At 38.1% G+C, this 21,776-nt stretch overlaps 1 protein-coding gene and 3 long non-coding RNA genes across 14 annotated transcripts in view; 2 read left to right on the top strand and 2 right to left on the bottom strand.

Annotated features, from left to right (window-relative positions):
- The window catches only part of LOC138029929 (uncharacterized), a 45,574-nt gene that overhangs the window by 3,865 nt on the left and 19,933 nt on the right, over positions 1 to 21,776 (bottom strand). The window lies entirely within an intron of this gene.
- On the top strand, positions 7 to 3,240 carry LOC138029930 (uncharacterized). The gene is made up of 3 exons (XR_011127975.1): positions 7 to 855; positions 1,898 to 1,999; positions 2,960 to 3,240. It is a non-coding gene; the product is annotated as an uncharacterized lncRNA (long non-coding RNA).
- On the bottom strand, positions 8,373 to 10,901 carry LOC138029925 (uncharacterized). Of its 3 annotated transcripts, none has more exons than XM_068877778.1 (4): positions 10,698 to 10,901; positions 9,191 to 9,345; positions 9,020 to 9,100; positions 8,373 to 8,809 (listed from the first exon to the last, which is right to left on the bottom strand). In XM_068877778.1, exons 1-4 carry the CDS (start codon positions 10,835 to 10,837, stop codon positions 8,805 to 8,807), a joined length of 381 nt encoding a protein of 126 aa, XP_068733879.1. In that variant the 5' UTR covers positions 10,838 to 10,901; the 3' UTR covers positions 8,373 to 8,804. The 3 variants fall into 3 exon arrangements, with proteins under 3 accessions (XP_068733879.1, XP_068733880.1, XP_068733881.1); XM_068877779.1 differs by lacking the exon at positions 10,698 to 10,901 and adding an exon at positions 9,675 to 9,933; XM_068877780.1 differs by lacking the exon at positions 10,698 to 10,901 and adding an exon at positions 9,837 to 9,865.
- LOC138029926 (uncharacterized) lies at positions 11,042 to 21,451 on the top strand. Of its 9 annotated transcripts, none has more exons than XR_011127968.1 (8): positions 11,042 to 11,262; positions 11,370 to 11,410; positions 13,111 to 15,435; positions 16,488 to 16,528; positions 17,760 to 18,981; positions 19,421 to 19,671; positions 19,754 to 19,794; positions 21,161 to 21,451. It is a non-coding gene; the product is annotated as an uncharacterized lncRNA (long non-coding RNA). The 9 variants fall into 9 exon arrangements; XR_011127969.1 differs by having other exon boundaries at positions 11,103 to 11,262; positions 17,760 to 18,690; positions 18,940 to 19,671; XR_011127967.1 differs by having other exon boundaries at positions 11,103 to 11,262; positions 17,760 to 18,818; positions 18,944 to 19,671.

Below are 21,776 nucleotides of genomic sequence, written 5' to 3'. Positions count from 1 at the left end.
AGAAGAAGAAAATTATTTAAAAGAACATCATAAGGTGAATTTAACAGAAATTATCCCCCCTTACAGAGATGTTAATTGTTTTCTTTACAATGTTACTTATTTTGGCTATCACCCTGGTGCACCCTGGTCCGGTGGTTAGGGCACTTGCCTCAAGTGAGATCCTGGGTTCAAGACTCGTTGTGACCACTCGTTCGAATTTGTTCCTTGGTAGTCCATGGTTCAATTTCTCAGCTGCACTTGTAAATTAATAGCCAACTGGTTTGCCTCTGGCCAGTTGGGATTTTTAATAGTTGTTGTTGTTCTGTTTTGTCATTTCGTTGTGTTTCATTGGCCCTGAAAAGCCTTTAAGGGGAGCAGTCAATTGAGTATGTATGTATGTATGTATGTATTTATGTGCACCTTACTCAAAGGCCTTTCAGAAAAAAAAAACCCACTTAGATGTAAGTGTCATAATAATTTTTGTAAACACTTACCATTAACCCTTTGACACCTAAACAGGCCATACTTAGTATTTTTACTCTCGACTGTCTAACGCCAGATGATTTTACTTGCCAAAGGGCAACCCCAAGGAGTCAATGAGTTAAACTTGAGAATGGTGTGAAACTGACGTTAAGAGTTAGCAAAACAAAAGTAAGCCCGTAATTGTTTTCCCTGTAAGGTGGTTCACTCTGAGTTATTAAGAGTTAGAATGATTTTCAAGTGCAGAAGGGTATTCTACATCACTGAATGCTTAAAAAAAAACTAAACCAGGTGGTATGCATTAATGGTTAGATACTAGAAGAAAAGGTGGAATATTGGATGGAGAAATATGACCATGATGTGGAGCAAAAGCAGCATGAGTTGGATGTTTTAAAGGTTTGTAAATTAAGCTATGACTTGGGCTTGTACATCACATTATACTCCTTTTAAAATTAAAAGAAGTGAATGATGTAACGCGATGTGATCGTCTCAGCTGCAAAGCGATCATGCGACGATCATTTCTCTCAATTTCACCTTTAACTTGTACATCAAACATCATGTTTACCGTATCTAACCTCGTTATACTCTTTCTGCTCAATTTCAACAGCACATCTGTCAAACAAGCTGAATGTGCTTCAATCTACTTCTTTTGTATCTGCTACAGTACAGCCAGGGCCGTAGCCAGAAAAAAGTTATGACTGAGGCAATTAATGTCCATCGTTAAATATTCTTCGTAGGTATTTTAGGTGTTTATGACGAGTACATTTTGAAGACAACACTGGAATTACACTTTATTTTAACAAATCACGAAAAAATTACCGAGGCAAGTGCCTCGGTTTGCCTCATACTGGCTACGGCCCTGACAGCAGACAGTAAAAACAATAGTTAACAATGTTTTATGCTCTATTATGTACGCTACCATGAGATATGTACAATCTTTCACATTTCATAAGCTCCCACAGAAATATATGAAACCTGTAGAACTTTGAGTTTTATCCAATGGAGATGAAATCTCAAATTGCTTATGAGTGGTTGACTATTATTATTTTGATGTTGGCATCTACCAGTAATTGCTTGACCAAATAGCACAGGAGAGATTAATAAACTTGGAGCAGCAGATATTAACTGGCAAGGTGAAGGCAATCCATTTCATGCCTGTCATAATAATAAATTATTATAATGGTCACCTGAGAATAGTTCAGTTATTGCATTGTTTGTTAGATAAAATTACATTTTACACCAATTGCAGTGACTAACACTTCAGAAGAGACATCCTGTTGCTTTAATTTCACAGATTTCAAAATATTGGTCTTCTTCTTCGAAAAACTGTAGTGAGCCACATTAAATATACATTTACTTCATTTACTGCCACTATGTCAACTGTAGCTTTCTTTGTTGCTTGATTTGCCTAACAGTGTGTGTACTGTTTATTGCCCAGTACTCTGAATATGAAAAAGTTGTAATAGAAGATCGTGTTGCTAGGGAACAAGCAAGAAGAAAAGCTGAACAAGAAGAGGAGGAACTGAAAGCTGCCATCAAGGTGACTTGATAATTATGTTCGGTGTGTTTTCTCCTTAGCTAGCCTGGACCAGAACCTTTAGGGACTTTGAAACATGTCATTCATTGATGAAATAGTTCTAAAACTTAGAACTGGTTTGCATGCAGATATTAACTGCTACTTTTTGTGACTACAAACAGTTCCTGTGAAGTTAGATTTAAACTTAACTTGGGAATACTTCAGGAAAGACTATTGACTTACAAGTAGTAGGGTGCTTAAGTATGCAACGTTTTTTGAGCGACAGGCAGCAACCAGTAGTGAACTGGTTTTCCTTTTTCACTTGTCTTGGCACCACCACATTTAACATAGCTAGGTTGTTATTTCGTTAGCTATTAGTAAAGAGGCCTTTTGCAACAATGGTCGCATGACTCATAGTGAACTTGAAGCTCAGGCTCTCTAAATTCCAGAAATGGAAAGACCGTGTTTGACTTAGACAGAAGACAAATTTTCAGAGAAATACCACTTAAGGTAGAGATTTTATGATCATTTCATCACTCGAGAATTCCATACTTTTGTTTAAATGAAAAGCTTTTGCCCTCCAGAGAATTTTCCATAATTAAGCACCAAAAACAGAGCTATTCTTACCAAGGGTCAAATAAGTGAGAATAAATGTGCCAGGTTGGAAATTTTCAGACTGTCAATCCACAAAGAAAAATTTTTAAAGGGGTTTGAAAACTTAGGAAAATACAAGGATTGTATGAAAATCATAATTGAAGCTTGACTGGAGGGCAAAGTGTCCTTTCCCATACAAATCCTTACAATTTCTTTCAACTATAAAATCGGCATGGTAGCCTATTTTAAGATGCTCTTTTTAATTCTGGAAAAATAATTTCATGTACTCAGCAGAATCATCATCTTTGTGAAACAGAGGTTACATGACCATTTGTAGCAAAAGGCCTTTTATCTCAGACATATTAATTGTGCCGTGTTTATCTTCCACAGCTGCAGTCATGGTGGTAGGGCACAATGGTTCGCAAGCAACTGGGGCCTTACAGCAAGAAAAAGAAGAAGGGGAAAAAAGGCAAAAAATCAGGAAAAAAAGGAGGAAAGAAAAAGAAGTGACTAGGCAAAAATCATTTGTCACACTGTGTCACCTTTTTCCTAGCAATTTTGTATTAAATGTTCTTTTCAAAGTTATTGTGCACTCTATAACTTTCATACTCTATCCTTCCATCCCTTTACTGCTTCATATTCTCACAACAAGCCATGGATTGTCCTCTCCTGTAAGCTTCCCTTATCTTACCCAAAGCTGCCTGTTTCTCTTTTTTTTTTTTTTTATTTATTTATTTATTTTTTTGCCACAGAAAGAAGAAATTAAAATACAAATATGAACAATCAAAAAAGAGAAGATGGAAAAAAAAAATTATTGAATTACATTGGTGGCGAGGAGGCCTAAAAGAAACTACTAAGCTTATGTAAATTAGGCCTCCCCAAGTAAAAGCATCTATCTATCGTTGACATGCAAGTTGGCAACGGAGAATACAATTATTACAAACATTTAGTTATTTAACGTGTTGAAATATAAAGTAATGAACGGCAATTAAAAACAGTTTGAACTTACAAGTTGGTAATGAAGCATACAATTACAAACACTTAGTCATTTAATTAAGGTGTTAAAATATGTAAACAGTTGTGAAAGTAAAATTACAGGGTGAAAACAATTTGACACAGGAAGAACAAAATACTTAATTTTCAGAATAGTTGTTAAAAAAGAATGACTTAAGCGCTTTCTTGAAGGAAGCTGTTGAGGAAGAATTGATTATATCAATGTCAAGAGAATTGTAAAATTTAGGTCCCTGATAGAAAACAGAAAATTGTTTAATGTTAGTCCGACAGAAAGGCAGACAAAACGCATGAGAGTTTCTCGAATAATATGTGTGAATTTGACTGTTTAGAGTGAATTTGCTAGCTAACTTGGGAGGAAGAGTTCGAATTTGATAGGAGAACATGAATTGACCAAGTTGTAACAGGTTAAGATCATGGAATTTTAGGATTCCAAGTTTCTTAAATATAGGGTCAGAATGAGCATTAAAATGAGATTTATCTATGATTCTCACCGCTCTTTTCTGCAATTTTACCAGACGAACAAGGTTAGTTTTATAGGTGGACGCCCAAACTATATTACAGTAAAAGAAGTAAGGATAAACAAGTGAAAAGTACAATACACGTAAAGAGTATGAAGATAAATAAAAACTTGATTTCTGTATCATTCCAATTGATTTTGACACTTTGTTAGCCACATGAGAGATCTCAGACTTCCAGGTTACGTTTTCATCCATGATCACACCCAAGAAAACTGTTTCTTTAACTTGATCAATTTGTTGTTTATTTATCAAAATTTGAAAATTATAACTTCTACGTTTTTGGTTTGGTTTGAACACTATGAACTTGGTCTTTTTAAGATTCAGTGAGAGCTTATTAACCCTAAACCATACTGACAACTTATTTAACTCTATATTCAGCTGATTAACCAAATAATCAGGATCTTTACCTGACAGAAAAACGTTGGTATTGTCCGCGAATACAATCAGTTGTAGTGCTGTAGATGCATTGACTATATCATTAATGTAAAGAAGAAAAAATAAAGGCCCTAGAATAGAGCCCTGAGGAACCCCACAGGATATATTAAAGCGAGAAGAAACATGACCGTTGAAATCTACAAATTGTAATCTGTTAGAAAAATAGCTTTTTACCCATTTTAAGGCCAGTCCACATATACCACAGTGTTCAAGTTTGTCAAATAAAATATTATGATTAACTGTATCGAATGCTTTTGAGAGATCAGGGAAAATACCAACAGCTATATCACCACGATCTAAAGCAGAGGAAATCTTATCATACAAATCAATCAAAGCAAGTGTAGGGGAGTGATTTTTCCTAAAGCCATATTGCTCATCACAAAGGACATTTAAATTAGTTAGATAATCATTTAAACGGTTATAAATTATTCTCTCAAGAAATTTGGAAAAACTAGGTAGAACTGAACCAGGTCTATAGTTCGTGAACAACGACTGGTCATTAGCTTTGAATAAAGGTATTACCCATGCTATCTTCATTTGATCTGGTACAATGCCATGAGCAATTGACAAGTTAATAATGTGAGCCAAAGGTTCAGAGATTAATTGGATAGATTCCTTTATGAGGGACATTGGAATGTTATCATAACCTGCAGCTTTGTTGGATGCAAATGATTGAGCAATAACAATAATTTCTTCTTTTGTTGCCGGATTGAAAAAGATAGATTCTGTTTCTAAAATTGAAGTGTCTAAATAATTTCCTGTCTAAATGACCAGCAACAGGAAAGGACCAAATTTAAAAAAAAAAACAGTCAGTAAACTGTGGAAACCACCCAAATACTCTACTAATGCCAACCTTTTGCCCAATTAGGACTAAAACGATGTCTCGGTCTCAGGTTAGCATAAGTAGAAGGAAAGAAAAAAAGAAACGAAACGAAACAGAACTTTCTTCATGTCAATACAATACAATGAAAGGGAGAGATACCAGAGGTTATCCCCTTTGGAGGTATTTACCCAGATCTTATTAACTGAGAGTCAGTTTTGATGGGGAAGAAAATTCTCCACAGTCTGGATTTTATGGAATGACCAATTTAAGAACAGTTAGCTCAAATTTCTTAGCTTGTGTTAGAAATTAAATAAAATCCTTTGATGCAAGGTAAGTGATTTAGATCCATCAAAACTTTCCAGTCTTTAGGGAAGCTCAAAAGGGTTTTCAGCTAAGCACATGTGCATAAGCAACACAAACTACCACTGATTTTTGCTCACTTTCCTTCTAATTCTTATATGGAAGAAAAAACATGTATCTCCTATTCATGAAAACTACAAAAATGTTGCACAAACAGCTTAATGGTCACATATTGGCCTGAAGTTCCATGCACGTGCAGCCTCAAATGAGTGAGAGACACAAGCAAAAATGCTGATCTTGTAACCCCCTCATTTTTCCTGATTTTGCAACCTCACTCATTTATATCTCTGCTTCCAGATGTCCAGTAAACTGTTTTCATTCATTGCCTGTTAACTCAAATTAACTTAGAATGTATTTATTAAAAATTTAAAAAAAACAAACTATATAAGTGAGAAAAAATAAGAAACGTATTTCAAAAATACTGATTTTCCGGTAACCGGTCGTTTCGCCAACGTGTCAGTTCGCCAACGACCTGTTCGCCAACGTTTGAAGTCGGTTCGCCAACGTCTAATGTCAGTTCGCCAACGCTTATATGTCAGTTCGCCAACGTCCAAAATACTTTGTGAAATAGATCTGAAATGTATGTACAAATTACCAAAAGAAGATAATGTGACCTTTGATCCAGGATGAATTGTTTGATTCGGCTTGAAAATGTTCGTTTCACTCTCCCCAATCTCTCTCTCTCCCAAAAAACGGCTCCTTTAGGAGCCACCAAGTTTGCAAAAGTATATGACCAGCAATAAACTATCAATAAAGAAACCTAATAAAATTTGAGGGGGGATTGGGGCGCATTCAATAACAAATATGGCGGTTCACATCAACAATCCCTCTCATGAAGCGAATTGCAAGTTATCTAATTGACAATTATTTTCAACGAAAAAGGTGTTTTTGGACGTTGGCGAACTGACATATAAGCGTTGGCGAACTGACATTAGACGTTGGCGAACCGACTTCATACGTTGGCGAACAGGTCGTTGGCGAACTGACACGTTGGCGAAACGACCGGTATTCGATTTTCCAGTAAACATTGGCCAACAGATTTTGTTGAATTTTAAATATTTTGGAGATTATTTCTAACATTATCTCGTAACGCTGTATGGGAAGATTTCAACGTCCTGTTTTTTTATCTGTTGATGTTAAGGTATATCGCTGGGTACTTGTAATAAAATACCCTGACCAAATTTCGTAACTATTTCTCAGAAAAAAATACGTTTATTTGTGCGAAAAAAGGAGAAACTATTTCTCCCACCTTAACCATTTGAAAAATTACCAGAGGTCCAAAATGACACTTTGAGGGCTGTTGGAAACAAAGCACACAACATAACGAAAAGTAGTCCATTGAGAGAGGGCTTGAATTCCGCGAATCAAATCGGCGTTCAAGGAAAACACGCATAAAATTAGCACAACTGTAAGTTCGTCAGAGATGCGAAAGTACTCATCACCACAGTGTCCCTAAAGGAGTTCTAATCGTTCATTTTTAACGTGTAAACAGCCATATTCCACAAGGACAATCGAATACGTAATAACCCTTGTTTGCTTTAAGTATTGGATTACACTGAAGAACAAAGGGTCCCAGCTCCTTCTCTTACAACAGTAACGAACGCCTTGTGATGAATGAAGCGAGCGATTCTTTTTGCCATTTTAATCTTTTCTTCGTCTAAAAAACCGCTTTTTGTAGCTCTGCAACATGTGGTGTGTTAAAGAAAAAAAGGGGAAATCCCAAGAACTGATTTCACCGCATGGAAATTTTAACAACAGCGCTTGTTTTTACAGCGATGATTTCGTCATGTGTATTTATAATTAGGAAAAATTATCCTTTTGTATTAACAACTCATGCCGGGGAATTTTTTCTTCTTCTTGAAATACTTTTTGAAATTTCGACTTTTGATAAGCTTTATTTACCGACTAAAACATATCAGATTAGAATACTTTAATCAGCGTAAACGTAGTTTTTTTTTCTTTCGAAAGCGAGTATCCTTCGATAGAGTTTCCTAAGTTGACTTGTGTTCAAAATATCCAAAAATAAGAATTGCCGTTTCGACTTTCGGTTTTAAATGGGATCTTTATGAAGGGTTTTGGGGGTTTTTTGTTTACAAGCCTACATAAAAGCAGAAAGGCAGCGTAAATTTGTCCTCTTGTTGGGGTATCAAATGGTTTTTTCAAAGCATTTGCGAGCATGCGAGAACTGCACCTTTTTTTGCGATCACGAGAAGCTATCAAAACTTCGCGTTCGCATCGAGAACTTAAGTAAAAGACGAGAACACCAAGCCATGGGGCAACCTTGGAAATTATCGCCAGCATCAAATACTTTTGTCTCATAGGATGTTTTTGTTTGAGTATGTCAAGTAGTGCGACTAAATCGAACACACAATACACTTTGAACTTGCAACATTTTATTACAGTCGAACCCTTCACAGTTTATCATAGGTTATCCCGGCGAGAGACAACTCAGTTTTTACGATTCATATTACACAAAAATCTTCCAGAATTCAAGTATACCAGCATCGTGAAAATTTTGCGAGCCCGAGCACGTAAGGAAATTTTGTGACCACATCGAAAAAAAAGGCTAAATTTTGCGAGCAATTGAAAACAAGAAAAGGCCATTCGATACCACTAATTGTAGACAAGACGAACGGAAGAACATCAAGCAAGCTGTGAGAATTCTGTTTTATTCATAAACGCAAACAATACGTTGGATCAAGAACTACAATTGCGTCGAATCCACAGAAGTCGCTTACAGTTGGCACTGTGCCGATAAGAATTAAAATCATAAAATAAATAATAACTAAAGCTTTAACGAACAGCTATATTTAATACGGTCAAGACGGTCGAGAATGGATTGTGCATTATACATTTTTTCTGTACGAAAACTAGACATGCACCGCGTCTGCATCAACTGACCAGAAAAGTACCGATCCTGACTCAGTCATATTAGTGTCCACGAAACTCGTGTCTCAACACAATCCCAATGTACGCATCTTTATCACGCGAGTGCTTACTGTCCTAAACGAACTAAACTGGCTTCTCTCTTTTCTGAGACACGAATATTGGCCGGCCACTCCATGTGTTATTTCACTTTCACGTGTCATTCTGGAACAATAGAAGAAAGATACTGGTCAAAATGTTGCGAAGAAAGAAACCACAATACGTTAATAATGGAGAAAACGACAGAATGAAAAACAAAGAGAAATAGCAAAAAACGCCCCTCAGTAACAACCTATATATTAATGGCGATGTACGAAGATATGAGAATGTTGTAATGTGTCAAGAAAAAAGGTATGAAAGGGGATCAACACTAACCCGAAAGTTCTTCATCATCGCTTGATTCTTCGAACGAAAATTTCGGCTCCTTAACCGGTGTTCGGTTCCTTCTGGGTTTTCCTGTGAAATTAGGATAAAATGCTGTTTTAGTGATTCTGGATGGGAAATCGTAAAGCCAACAAAGCATGGGCTAACAACAAAGTAACTCACCGAGAAAACTAGAAGGTTCAGGGCTCGAGTTCCGCGTCGGTCGCGTCGAACTGCAAGCTATAGCAAATACAATGGCTTGAGACTTAACGACGTCCGACTTGCCCTCTAGAAGCTTTTCAACCCTTGGATCCATTGCGTTTGGATGCGAAGTACGACTGATAATTAAATGAAGTTTGGTAACCCAAAATATAACAACACGAAATGAAATTACGGGAAAAAGCCCTGACAATTAGCCAGCACGTACTTAACCCTTTCGTCCAATCAGGATGTTTGGCACGGCGTGGGGGACTTTGTGCCCTTGAAAACTGCTTCGTAAGGAATACGCTCAAACGTGCTCAGGGCGTAAGTGCTCAATATAACAACCAATCAACATTGACCACCTCAAAGAAACAAGAAACACATGCTGGAAAGTGAAACGACTTAATTGCGCAGAAGGGGATGAAAGTGACGAAGCACGCAATTTAAATTACGAAATGTTGCTTACCACGCAACAAACTGAAAAATTGGAGCGGAGAATCTTTCAGTGAGACGATACGTCTTTAGCCAGATCAACATTAAGGAAGTCTGCCTCCACCGTTCAGCTGGAGCGGCACAAATTTCGATAAATAGCTACAAGGTCTTACAAAGAAAGTCTAAAATTGCTTACAAGGCACGGCGCATTACTTCGTCCACGAAAGCACTTACTCGGGTTGCGCGCCCTTCAGATGCAAAACTGGTAGAAGAACATTGTTCTAGAAAATTAGGTAAGCACTCAAAAAAGGCATCGAAAGTGCTTTGCTAGCGCATTTTATGTCTCCAACAGTTTTTCTTTGTATTCCTAAGAAATTATATTACATATAAGGAAAAAACTGTCAATTTCGTGTCAAACCCATGTGGATCAGTTGCAATTGGCTGAAGAACAGGCCCACCCAAGGTGACAAAATAAACATATTCCGTCATTTGATCAATTTATCGCTAAAGGTGAGAATGATGAAGTAGCTTGAAATTCTGGAAAGCGCAAATTTCAGTAATTACTTTCGGGAAAGCCCAAATGAAGTTTCCTCCGTCCCTTTCTCTAGGATCAGCCAGTGCCAAAATGACACTGTAGCGTCTATCAACGTAATGAAAAGCGCTGACATCGACTGCTTTCTAACGATTACAATAAAAGGGGGAGGAACATTAGTGTGGTCTTCTGTTGATACGCAAGTTACTAACAAGATGCTTTGCCAAGAAAAGATGATGCCGTGATGTAATTTCGAACGCGTAAGGGTAAGAATCAGTTGGATATTGACGAGTTAGTTTAACGCAGTTTCAACCGATTAGGCGCGACCTGTTTTGTCAATGAGTCCTCTCGTTCGCTTTTCTCCAAAAACTATGGCACCGAAAAACAAAGCAAGAAACCAGCACACCGACAACAACAAAAAGAGCAGAAGGAAACAGCAGCCGATGGTAATGACTACAAGGCTTGTGACTCCAGTGACGCTTAACCGCGGATTAGAGTTACCGCAATTCAATGGCCCATACGCACCGCTTGAGTGAACTGATGAAATGATGTTGTGTCAGTGAAAATGATTTGTAAGCAAAAATCCCAGATAGCACGCAGATGTTTGCGACTGGATCGGTATTGGAAAAAAAAGCTGCGTCATGGCTATCAACGATAACATTCATGCGCAATGCCTCTCTCAAGGCAAAATTCACCAAAGAGATCGAAGTCGACGTTCATCATGCCTACCCTGGTCCCAGAGGTTTTTATTGAGACGCGAGAGAAGAGAAAAACCTTTGGTTACCTTCGGCTTGAATCTGAGGCACGGATTGGCTGATATTTTTACAAACACGCAAATCAATATGATTGGTTCTCATTTGATTGGCAAGCGTGATTGCTAAGTCGCCATTGGCCAAGTTTGACAGCTGGCGTATGCATGAAAGTCAGATCTAGTCCAAGGTAGCCAAGGGTTTCTCTTCTCGCTACTTCGCTAGTGGTCTTCGCCAAGGAAAACCTCTCGGACTGGGGTACATCATGAATCCCACACAACCAACACCTTCCCAGACTAGAGACCGTAATCCGAATTATGGATCTAACGACAATTCTCAGAGTACGTACACTGATGAGGCGCCAAGGATGCCACGTGGTTGTTAACTTTTCCGCTGTCTTCTTCCTTGCGTTTTAACCATCTAAATTGCATTTCCCTTTCTTCTATAGCATATAAAGAATGTCAGTGCATCATCTTGTAAAGTCAGAAGGTATGTACGATATCTTTCGTTTCTGCAATATGTCAAATTTAAAGGTTACTGTTTTCCTCGTGTTTTTAAGGATTTCGCTACGGAAGGTTCTGCTAACAAAAATGTGCTTACGAAGCAATTGCACATAACATTACCGTAGAGACACATGCTTTTGAAGAAAAAGTATGACCTGTTTTACAATAAAGCCAAAGTAGATTACTTCATTCTGTCTTTGAACTGTTGTCTTAACTTCCCTCTTTGTACTAACATAGAAAAAATCACTTTTACTTATCATTGCAACGTCTTGGTGATCGACGAGTGTTAGAACTGTTCTATGACTCGCCATAAGATTTTTGTGTACAACATTTATACTCTATGCGATCCCATTTGGTATCACATATAACGATCAAGCAGGGTTAGTATTAAACACCCTCGTGTTTTTAAGGATTTCGCTACGGAAGGTACCTCTGCTAACAAAATGTGCTTACGAAGCAATTGTAAATAACAATGCCGTAGAGAAACATCCTTTTGAAAAGTATAACCTGTTTTACAATAAAGGCAAAGTAAATTACTTCATTCTCTCTCAAAAATTTGTCTTAAATTCTTGGATGGAAATTTGTATCTAGATAGAAAAACTCACTTTTCCTTATCAATATTACGTCTTGGTGATGGATGAGTGTTAGAACTGTTCTATAACTCGCCATAAGACTTTTAAGTACAACATTTATACTTTCTGTGATTCCATTAGGTATCACGACATAACGATTTGGGAGGCTTAGTATCAAACATCCATTTTATAGTTTGTTGCACTTGTTACATCTAGACTTGACAATTGCAATGCTCTACTACTTGGTCTTCCTAAGAATCTGTTACAGAAACTTCAATATGTACAGAACAGTGCCGCACGCTTAATTATGGGTACCAATAAACGTAACCATATTCGTCCAGTGCTGAAGAAACTTCATTGGTTGCCAATCGATAATAGAATTGTGTTTAAGATTCTGCTCCTGACCTTTAAAGCTCGTGCAAAATTGGCCCCTCAATATATACAAGACCTTATTAATGACTATACTCCACAGAGAAACCTGCGCTCTGGTTCAAAATGTCTGCTTGAAACTCCTAATTACAACTTGGAGTCTTGTGGTAAACGAGCCTTCTCCGTAGCTGCCCCACGCTTGTGGAACTCTCTTCCAATGGAATTAAAAACATCCACGTCGATTGATGTTTTCAAGAAGAAGCTCAAGACGTACCTTTTCAAACATAGTTACTTTTCACATTGAACATTATTTTTTCTACATGTATATATTTTTAGTTTTTAGTTTTAGTTTTATCTATATTTTTATTCCAAGCGCACTGATCATTGTTATGGATAGATGCGCTATATAAGATGTATTATTATTATTATTATTATTATTATTATTATTAAAATAATTTGCACACCTTAACAGTGAAGTGCTTAACCAAAAAAACATCACAGTGGTCATGACATCTAGGAAAGCTGGTCCATGTTCTTTAACTGGAGCCTACTGGTAGACACACTTTGACTTTCCATAATCGTAAAGTTGTTTACTTATAATTCGAAGATTCAGTTGAAAAATACTTCAGTGCAGTATTAAATAATACCTGACCCATTTTTTAATTACAAACAGTTCTTCGGGTTGTTTAATTTGACATTAACATCAAAGATAACATTTTGATCTTCTAAATGGTCTTTCATGCAGGTACTGGTAAAAGAAGAGGACAATAGAAAAATTAGATGTTCAAGACACATTGCTGTAATTTAAAGATGATTTTGGACGACGGTAGAAGTCATGGGAGATGCAACTTTGTCACTTTGAAGCAGTGATCGACTTTCAATGTAGTGGATGAATACAGCATTAAGCAAATATGTTATCTTGAATTTATAGCAATGTATTTGGTGTTTCGCGTTAAAAGATCGGTCATCAACAATGCTCTCTGGAATTCATAGTGTAGTGTCCTCAATTTTATTGTAACAAGGATCCTGGACAAAGATATAAACGTTTTCATTGTAAACTTTAATGAATGGTGTTTGCCTTAAAATAGGAGAGGAAAGGTTATACCAGTAATCCGCTAAATTGTAATACATAGAAATCCAAGGGGAAATCGATTGCAATGTCATTAGTGCCAAATTACGGTAATCGCAGGAAAGAGTTTGAGCGAGTCTCATTTGCCTGCTATGGACTGTCATTTCCCTGAAAAATTGGAAACTGAGACGCGCAGTTAAAAAGCAAGGTCTAAATGCTTGCCCTCAAAACACATATTTTAAAGAATCTAATATCTTCGATTACAGTTTACTCGCGAGGCAGGCAGTGCGCATCGACATCTACTATAAACAATGCAATATTGGTTGCGTGACGTGAACCAAAATAGACGCTGATCATGCTTTGCAAGCAAAACTGATTACGGCTGCGATGAATAAAAAGTGCTGAGATTGGCACGTTTACAGGGCCATAAAAATGCAACAAGCGCAATTACAGTCATTGCTATAATGTCAACATACACTATGAAAATAGTAAAGCACACGTCAGACACGCGAATTTTCAAAGAATGCTGCAAAATTGAACCCAGGGAATATGCACGACCATCAACGGCCTCACAATGTTTAAAAGATAAGCGAATATACGATTTTTTACATGTTCAGTGACGAGGGAAGTTCATTAGTGTCTTGTTTTCTCTGAGATTGGATTAAATACTATGAAAATTATGAGAGTTCAAGCGCATTCATCGAGACGAACACACTGGAGCGTATCACATGAATGTCCAACTGGTAGCGTGTTCTAGCCGCATGTTGCGGTACAATTTATACTGACTTTTCTAAATGATCTTTCCAAAAACGTAGAACTCATTAATGAAAGAAATGAATAAGGAAACCTAGAGACCAGACTGAAAGCAAAAGAAAAACGCAACGCAAAATAAAAGAAATCCCCTTTAGTTCTGCAATCAATTGAGTGAACCTCTTGAAAAAAATCCCTGCATTTCTGTTATGTCCAGAAATGGCCCTAATTATACGCGCGTTCATTTCAATAAGCGTCCCCCCTAAACTTCAACATCAATCGTGTCTCGGAACACAGACAATGAACGCCAAAAAGTGTCCCACAAATGCTGTTCCTCAAGTAACGATAAGCAGCTGCATTTATCCGAAGCTAAAAATAACGCTATCCTTTACCATGACCTCGTTGCTAGAAATAGTTAGCAAGTGCTTAGCGCGCTTTCCTTTTGTCAGAATTGGCCGGCCAGATCAGTCATTTTGAATAGAAAATGCAAACATTTTGAAGAGACACTAGCATGATAATCCCTCGCATTCTCCTGGAGGAGAACATATCATCCTCGAAGTGTGTTTATTTGAAAGCGTTGTAGAGTTAGCCCTACCAAATGCCCTGTCTGGCCCGTCAGTTCCCCCTGGCCCTTAGGGCGCTTGCCATTTGACTTAAACGGACACTTCGTGTTGGATGTCAAAATTATGCGTGTATCTAATTAGGTGCATTTCTGACAAATTATGCCCTTGTTTATGCCGTATCGAGATATGATATGTACCAAGATGTCGATCAGTGCGACAGACGAGGTTGTGTCAACTCAAGGTTAATGTTGAAAATCGCACGAAAGAGTTTCAGCGAGTCCCATTTGCCCGCCATGGATTGTTGTTTTCCTCAGAAATTGGCATCTGAGACGTTCATTAAGCCCATAGAGAAGCCAATGGTTGTTCAAGTTCGCAATGGAAACAACCAATCGCCACCTATTAGTTAGAAAAGACGAAGGAAAAGAATGCTTCATTGAATAAGAGCGTGAAATGATTACATGTGATATTGTTCCCACCCACTGACGCACACATAGACAGTTACCAAAAACAATGCAATGTTGTTTGCGCGACGTGGACCAAAATAGACGCTGAACGTGCTTCACAAGCAGAAATGATTTTGGTTACCACGAATCGAAAGTGCTGACATTGGCGCGTCTTACAGGGCCACAAAAAATGCAACAGGCGGCAATTACAATCACAATGATCTTCATAAAATTCATCACCAAAGGTGAGAATGATGGAGTAGCTTGAAGGTCAGGAAATCGCGCTTTCAGCAATCAATATGGGAAAGTCCTATCGAAGCTCCCTCTGTCCCTTTCTCTACGTTCAGCTAGTGTCAAAATGGCAAATACTCTATGGCGTCTATAAAGGAAATGGAAAGCGCTGGCATCGATTGCTTTCTAACGATCACCAATAAAAGGGGGAGGAACATTAGTATGGTGTTCTGTTGTGACGCAAGTTACTGATAAGCCGCTTCTTCAGTTTTCCAAGAAAGGATGATGTCGTGATCTAATTTCGAACGCGTGAGGGTAAGAATGCGTTGGATATTGACAACTCAGTGTAACTCAGTTTTAGTGTCCTCTAATTCGCTTTTCTCCAAACACTATGCCACCAAAAAACAAAGCAAGAAACCAGCACACCCACATCAACAACAAGAACAGAAGGTAACAGTAGCCGATGATAATAACAACAAGGCTTGTGACTCTAATGGCGCTCAACCGCGGATTAGAGTTTCCGCTATTCAATGGCTCATACGCACCGCTTGAGTGAACTGAGGTAACAACTGATGAAATCATGTTATCTCACTGAAAATGATTTGTAAGCACAAATCGCAGATGGCACGCAGCTCTTTGCTATTGGACCGATATAGGATGAAGCTCTTTTGTGTTTTCGACTAGGCACCATTGAATCTTATGGTGTCATTTGTATGTTTTTAGTGCCAAATGTTCCTGAACCAATCACGAGAGCCGTTCTAATAGCTGCGCCCAAACCATAAAGTATCATTCGCAGTGCCTCCCTTGAGAGCACAACATATTCGATTCACTGAAGGCAATTAAGTTCCTGCAAAGAGTTTGAAGTCGACTCTTGGCATGCCTCCGAAACTTTGTACAGGTAACCAGACCGATGATGATAATGTATCCACAGACCAAAACGGTTGTTCAAGTACGTACAATTGATCACGCTCCAAACATAAAAGCACATGTCCAGTAGACGTTGTTTTTGCGCGGTCTTATCCCTTGCGTTTTAACAATCTAACCCGTATTTTCCTTTCTTCTATAGCATATAAAGAATGTCAGTGCATCATCTTGTAAAGTCAGAAGGTATGTACGATATCTTTCTTTCTAGAATATGTCACATTAAACAGTCACTGTTTTGTGGCGCGGGACGAAACACTTTGTAGGGTGCTTGCGTATTCGAACGCAAGTTCAAGAGGGCCAACAAAAAGAGAAAACTGACCGCGACTTATTTCGTGGCTCGTTTGTACAAACACAATTAGGCTTTTCGCGCTGCGATGGCCCTGGGGCAAAGTTCTCTCGTCTTTATCGTCGATTTCGCCTTGGAAGGTCCTTCCACAAACAAATGTGCTGTGCGAAGCAATTGTAAACAACAATGCCGTAGAGAAACCTTATGTTTATGAAGAAAAAGCATGACCTGTTCTACAATAGAGCCAAACTAAATTACTTAATTCCCTCTTAAAATTGTTGACTCGAGTTCTCTCTTGAACAAGTAACTCTAGCCTTTTCGGTTGGGCAATGATTTGTACTTAGGTAAAAAAGTTCAGTTCTACTTTTCAATATAACGACTTGGTGATCTATGACCGTTAGAACTGTTAGATTACTCGCCATAAGATTTTAATTTACAACATTTATTCATTCTCCGACTCCATAAGGTCATAACGATTTGGGAAGCTTACCAATTACTAGTAAACATCGACAGGCATTTTATAATTAGCTGCCATCAGCAATTTTGAAGTAACCCTAACCCAAAAAAAATGTGCTTACGAAGCAATTGTATAATAATGCCGTAGAAAACCCTTGCGGTTACTGATGGAAAAATATAACCTGTTCTTTTATTATGCCAAAATAGATAACTCAAGTCTTTCTTAATATTGTTATCATAAGCCCTCACTTGACCTAACAACTGTCGGTTTTATCATCGGACAATTGTACTCGGTAAATTCTGCTCTACTTTTCAAATATGGCGTCTTGTTGTCTTAATGTACTGTGAAACGCTACAAGATTTTTATGTACAACATCAATTCTTCTTGCGATTCCGCTGGGTATCGCACATAACCATTTGGGAAGCTTGGCTTTAAACTTCCATTTTATAATTTGCTGCAATGACAGTTGTTATGTTAGCTACGACAGTTGGTTCATGTTCTTTTAGCCTGCTGGTAGAAACGCTATTCTACCAGCTTGAGAAACAGCATTGTCTACAGAAAAATTCATTTCCGATTCAGTACTCAAAGGAATATTTCTTAAGTTGTTTTATCTTACGTTAACGTCACCGATTACAACTTTATCTTCTGAATCATTGTGGTCTTTCATGCAGGTCAACCAGGACAAAGACAGAAGTAGTTATTCAAGATACATTACTGTAATTTCAAGAAGATGCTATTGTAGACGTTGAGGCAATGGGAGATACACCTTTCAGTTTGGAGCAGCGGGCGAAACCTACGTGATTGATTTTTAATAATGGAGATTATAATTGTAGCAAAAAATGAATGACTGCCTTTTTTTTCGTTTCGGGACAAAAGATGGCTAATCAACGATGTCCAGTAGCATAGTATAGTGTCCTCAGCTGCATTGTAACAAGTTCCTTGACATAGAAATAAACCTTTTAAAAGTCAACTGAAATGATAATTCTTAATGTATGGTGTTTGAACTCTAAAATAGGAGAAGAAAGGTTATACTAGTAATTCTCTAGATTGCAATACATAGAAATCACTGACAAATTATCCACTTGTTTGTGCCCTATCGAGGTATGATATGTACCAAGATGTCGATCAGTGCAATATACGAGCTTGTGTAAACTCAAGCTTAATGTTAGAAATCGCAGGAAAGAGTTTCAGCGAGTCTCATTTGCCTGCCCTGGACTGTCGTTTTCCTGAGAAATTGGCATCTCACGACAATAATCAAGCCCACAGAGTAGCCAATGGTTGTTCAAGTTCGCAATGGAAACAACCAATCGCCACCTATTAGTTAGAAAAGACGAAGGAAAAGAATGCTTCATTGAATAAGAGCGTGAAATGACTACACGTGTTGTTCCCACCCACGGACGCACAAATCGACAGTTACCAAAAACAATGCAATGTTGTTTGCGCGCCGTGGACCAAAATAGACGCTAAACGTGCTTCACAAGCAGAAATGATTTTGTTCACGGCAAATCGAAAGTACTGAGATTGGCACGTCTTACAGGGCCACAAAAATGCAACAAGCGGCAATTATAATCACAATGCTCTTGATAAAACTAATCACGAAAGGTGAGAACGACGGAGTAGGGTGAAAGTAAGGAAATCGCACTTTCAGCGATCAAAATGGGAAAGTCCTACTGAAGCTCACTAGGATCGGCCAAAGTCAAAACGGCAAGTATTCTGTTGCGTCTATCAAGGTAATGAAAAGCGCTGGCATCGATTGCTTTCCAACGATCACCAAGAAAAGGGGGAGTAACATTAGTATGGTCTTCTGTTGTGACAGAAGTTACTGACAAGACGCTTCTCCCCTTTTCCTAGAAAGGATGACGTCGTGATGTGGTAGATTTCAAACGCGTGAGGGTAAGAAACAGTTGGATGACAAGTCAGTGTAACTCAGGTTCAACCGATTACGCGGGACCTGTTCTGTCAAAGTGTGCACTCGTTCACTTTGTCCAAACATCAGAAATCAACTATGCCACCAAAAAAGAAGCACGAAACCAACACCACATCAACAGAAAGAACAGAAGGAGACAGTAGCCGATGATAATAACAACTAGGATTGTGATTGTAATGACGCTAAACTGTGGAATAGAGTTTCCGCTATTAGCTGGCTTATACGCACCGCTTGAGTGTGACAGGAGGTAACAAATCATGAAATGTTATCTCAGTGAAAGTGATTTGTAAGCAAAAATCGCTGATAGCACGCAGCTCTTTGCAATTGGACCGATACAGGATGCAGCTCTTTTGTGTTTAGGACTACGCACCATTGAATTTTGTGGTGTCATTTGTATGTTTTTAGTGCCAATTGTTCCTGAACCAATCACGAGAGCCGTTCTAATAGCTGCGCCCAAACCCTAAAACATCATGCGCACTGCCTCCCTTAAACAAGAGCACATGATATTCGGTTTCACTTGTGAAGGCAAGTTTGAGTAAGGAGTTTAAAGTTGACTTTTGCCATGCCTCCCAAACCTTCAACAGCAAACCAGACCAGAGACCGTGGCTGTCCTTCAAATCCGAATGATAGATCCAGAGACCAAAGGGATTCTTCAAGTACGTTCACACATAAAAGCACGTAGATGTTATTTTTTCCGCGGTCTTGTTCCTTGCGTTTTAACAATCCTTTCTTTTATAGCGTATAGAGATAATAGCTGCATCATCCTGTAAAATCAGAAGGTATGTACGCTATCTTTTGTTTCTAGAATATGTCATATTAAACAATAACTGTTTTGTGGCGAGAGACGGAACACTTTGTAGGGTGCTTGCATATTCGAACGCAAGTTCACGAGGGCGAACAAAAAGAGAAAACTGACCGAGACTTATTTCGTGGCTCGTTACAAACACAGTTAGGCTTTTCGCGCTGTAATGGCACTGGGGGAAAGTTCTCTCGCCTTTTTCGTCGATTTCGCCGCGGAAGGTCCTTCCACAAACATGTGCTTACGAAGCATTTGTAAGTAACAATGCTCTTAAAATTGTTGACTCAAGTTCTCTCTTGAACTACTAACTCTAGGCTTTTCGGTTGGACAATGATTTGTACTTAGACAAAAAAGTTCAGGTTTATTTTTCAATATAAACTTAACGACTTGGTGTTCTATAACCATTAGAACTGTTCGATTACTTGCCATACGATTTAATTTAAGCTTACAACATTCATTATTTCTGCGACTTCATAAGGTCATCGCACATAACGATTTGGAAAGCTCAGTTTCACAAGTAAACAACCACAGGCATTTTATAATTTGCTGCCATCAGCAATTTAACCAGCGAAATGACTTGCGCGCTTTAACTGTGAAGTACAGTGTATTTGACGAAAAAACGTCACAGTGGTTATGTTAGCTACGAGTACGACAGTTGGTCCCTCTTCCTTTCGCCGGCTAGTTGTGCCTTTCCATGATTGTAAAGTTGTCTGATTAAGTTAAAACCTATTTGGTGCATAACACACTGACTCATTTTGCATTTAGAAACAGTGTTGTCTAAAGAGAAATTCATTTACAATTCAGTAATCAAAGGAATATGCCTAAGGTTGTTTTTCAAATATGGCGTCTTGGTGTTTTTGACGGTTCTGCGACACGCCATAAGACTTTTATGTACATTAAATTCTTCTTGTGATTCTCCTTGGTATCGCACATAACGATTTGGGAAGCTTGGCGTTAAACGTCCATTTTATAATTTCTTTCCATGAAGCGATTTTAAAGGATTGCTCAGTGAAATAATTTGCGCGCCTTCGCAGGGAACGAAAAAACATCACAGTTGTTCTGTTAACTACGACAGTTGGTCCATATTCTTGTAGCCTGCTAGTAGTGCCTTTCTATGCTGGATTGTAAAGTTGTCTGATTATAGTTCGAAGATTCAGTTGAAAACTATTTGGAGTACTACACAATAACTAACCCATTTTTCATCTAGAAAACAGCGTTGTCTAAATAGAAATTCCATGATTTCCGATTCAGTACTCAAAGGAATATGCTTAAGGTTGTTGTTTAATCTTACGTTATCGTCACAGATTGCAACTTGATCTTCTAAATCATTGGGGTCTTTCATGCAGGTCAAAGAGGACAAAAGAAGAAGTCGCTATTCCAGATACATTGCTGTAAGGAAATGCTATTGTAGACGTTGAGGCTGTGGGACATACAAGTTTCAGTTTGAAGCTCCAGGCGAAATCTATATGATCGACTTTTAATAATGTAGATGATAATTGTAGGAAAAAATGAATAACTGCCTTTTTGCGTTTCGAGACAAAAGATGGTTAATCAACGATGTTCAGTGGAATAGTATAGTGTTCTCAACTACGTTGTAACAAGTTCCTTGAAATTGAAATAAACCTTTTAAATGTTAACTGAATTGATAATTCTTAATGTATGGTGTTTGAACTTTAAAATAGGAGAAGAAAGGGTATACTAGTAATCCTCGAGATTGCAATACATAGAAATCCTAGAGAAGGTCGATTACAAAGTGATCACTGACAAATTATCCACTTGTTTGTGCCCTATCGAGGTATGATATATACCAAGATGTCAATCAGTGCAACAAACGAGTTTGCGTAAACTCAAGCTTAATGTTAGAAACCACAGGAAAGAGTTTGAGCGACTTTCATTTGCCTGCCATGGACTGTCGTTTTCCTGAGAAATTGGCATCTCACGACAATAATCAAGGCCACAGAG

The sequence above is a fragment of the Montipora capricornis genome, chromosome 13 (genome assembly GCF_036669925.1).
Source record: "Montipora capricornis isolate CH-2021 chromosome 13, ASM3666992v2, whole genome shotgun sequence".
NCBI classification, from domain to species: Eukaryota; Metazoa; Cnidaria; class Anthozoa; order Scleractinia; family Acroporidae; genus Montipora; species Montipora capricornis.
Note: the sequence above shows the minus strand (reverse complement) of the source record. Positions and strands in the feature narration are given on the sequence as shown.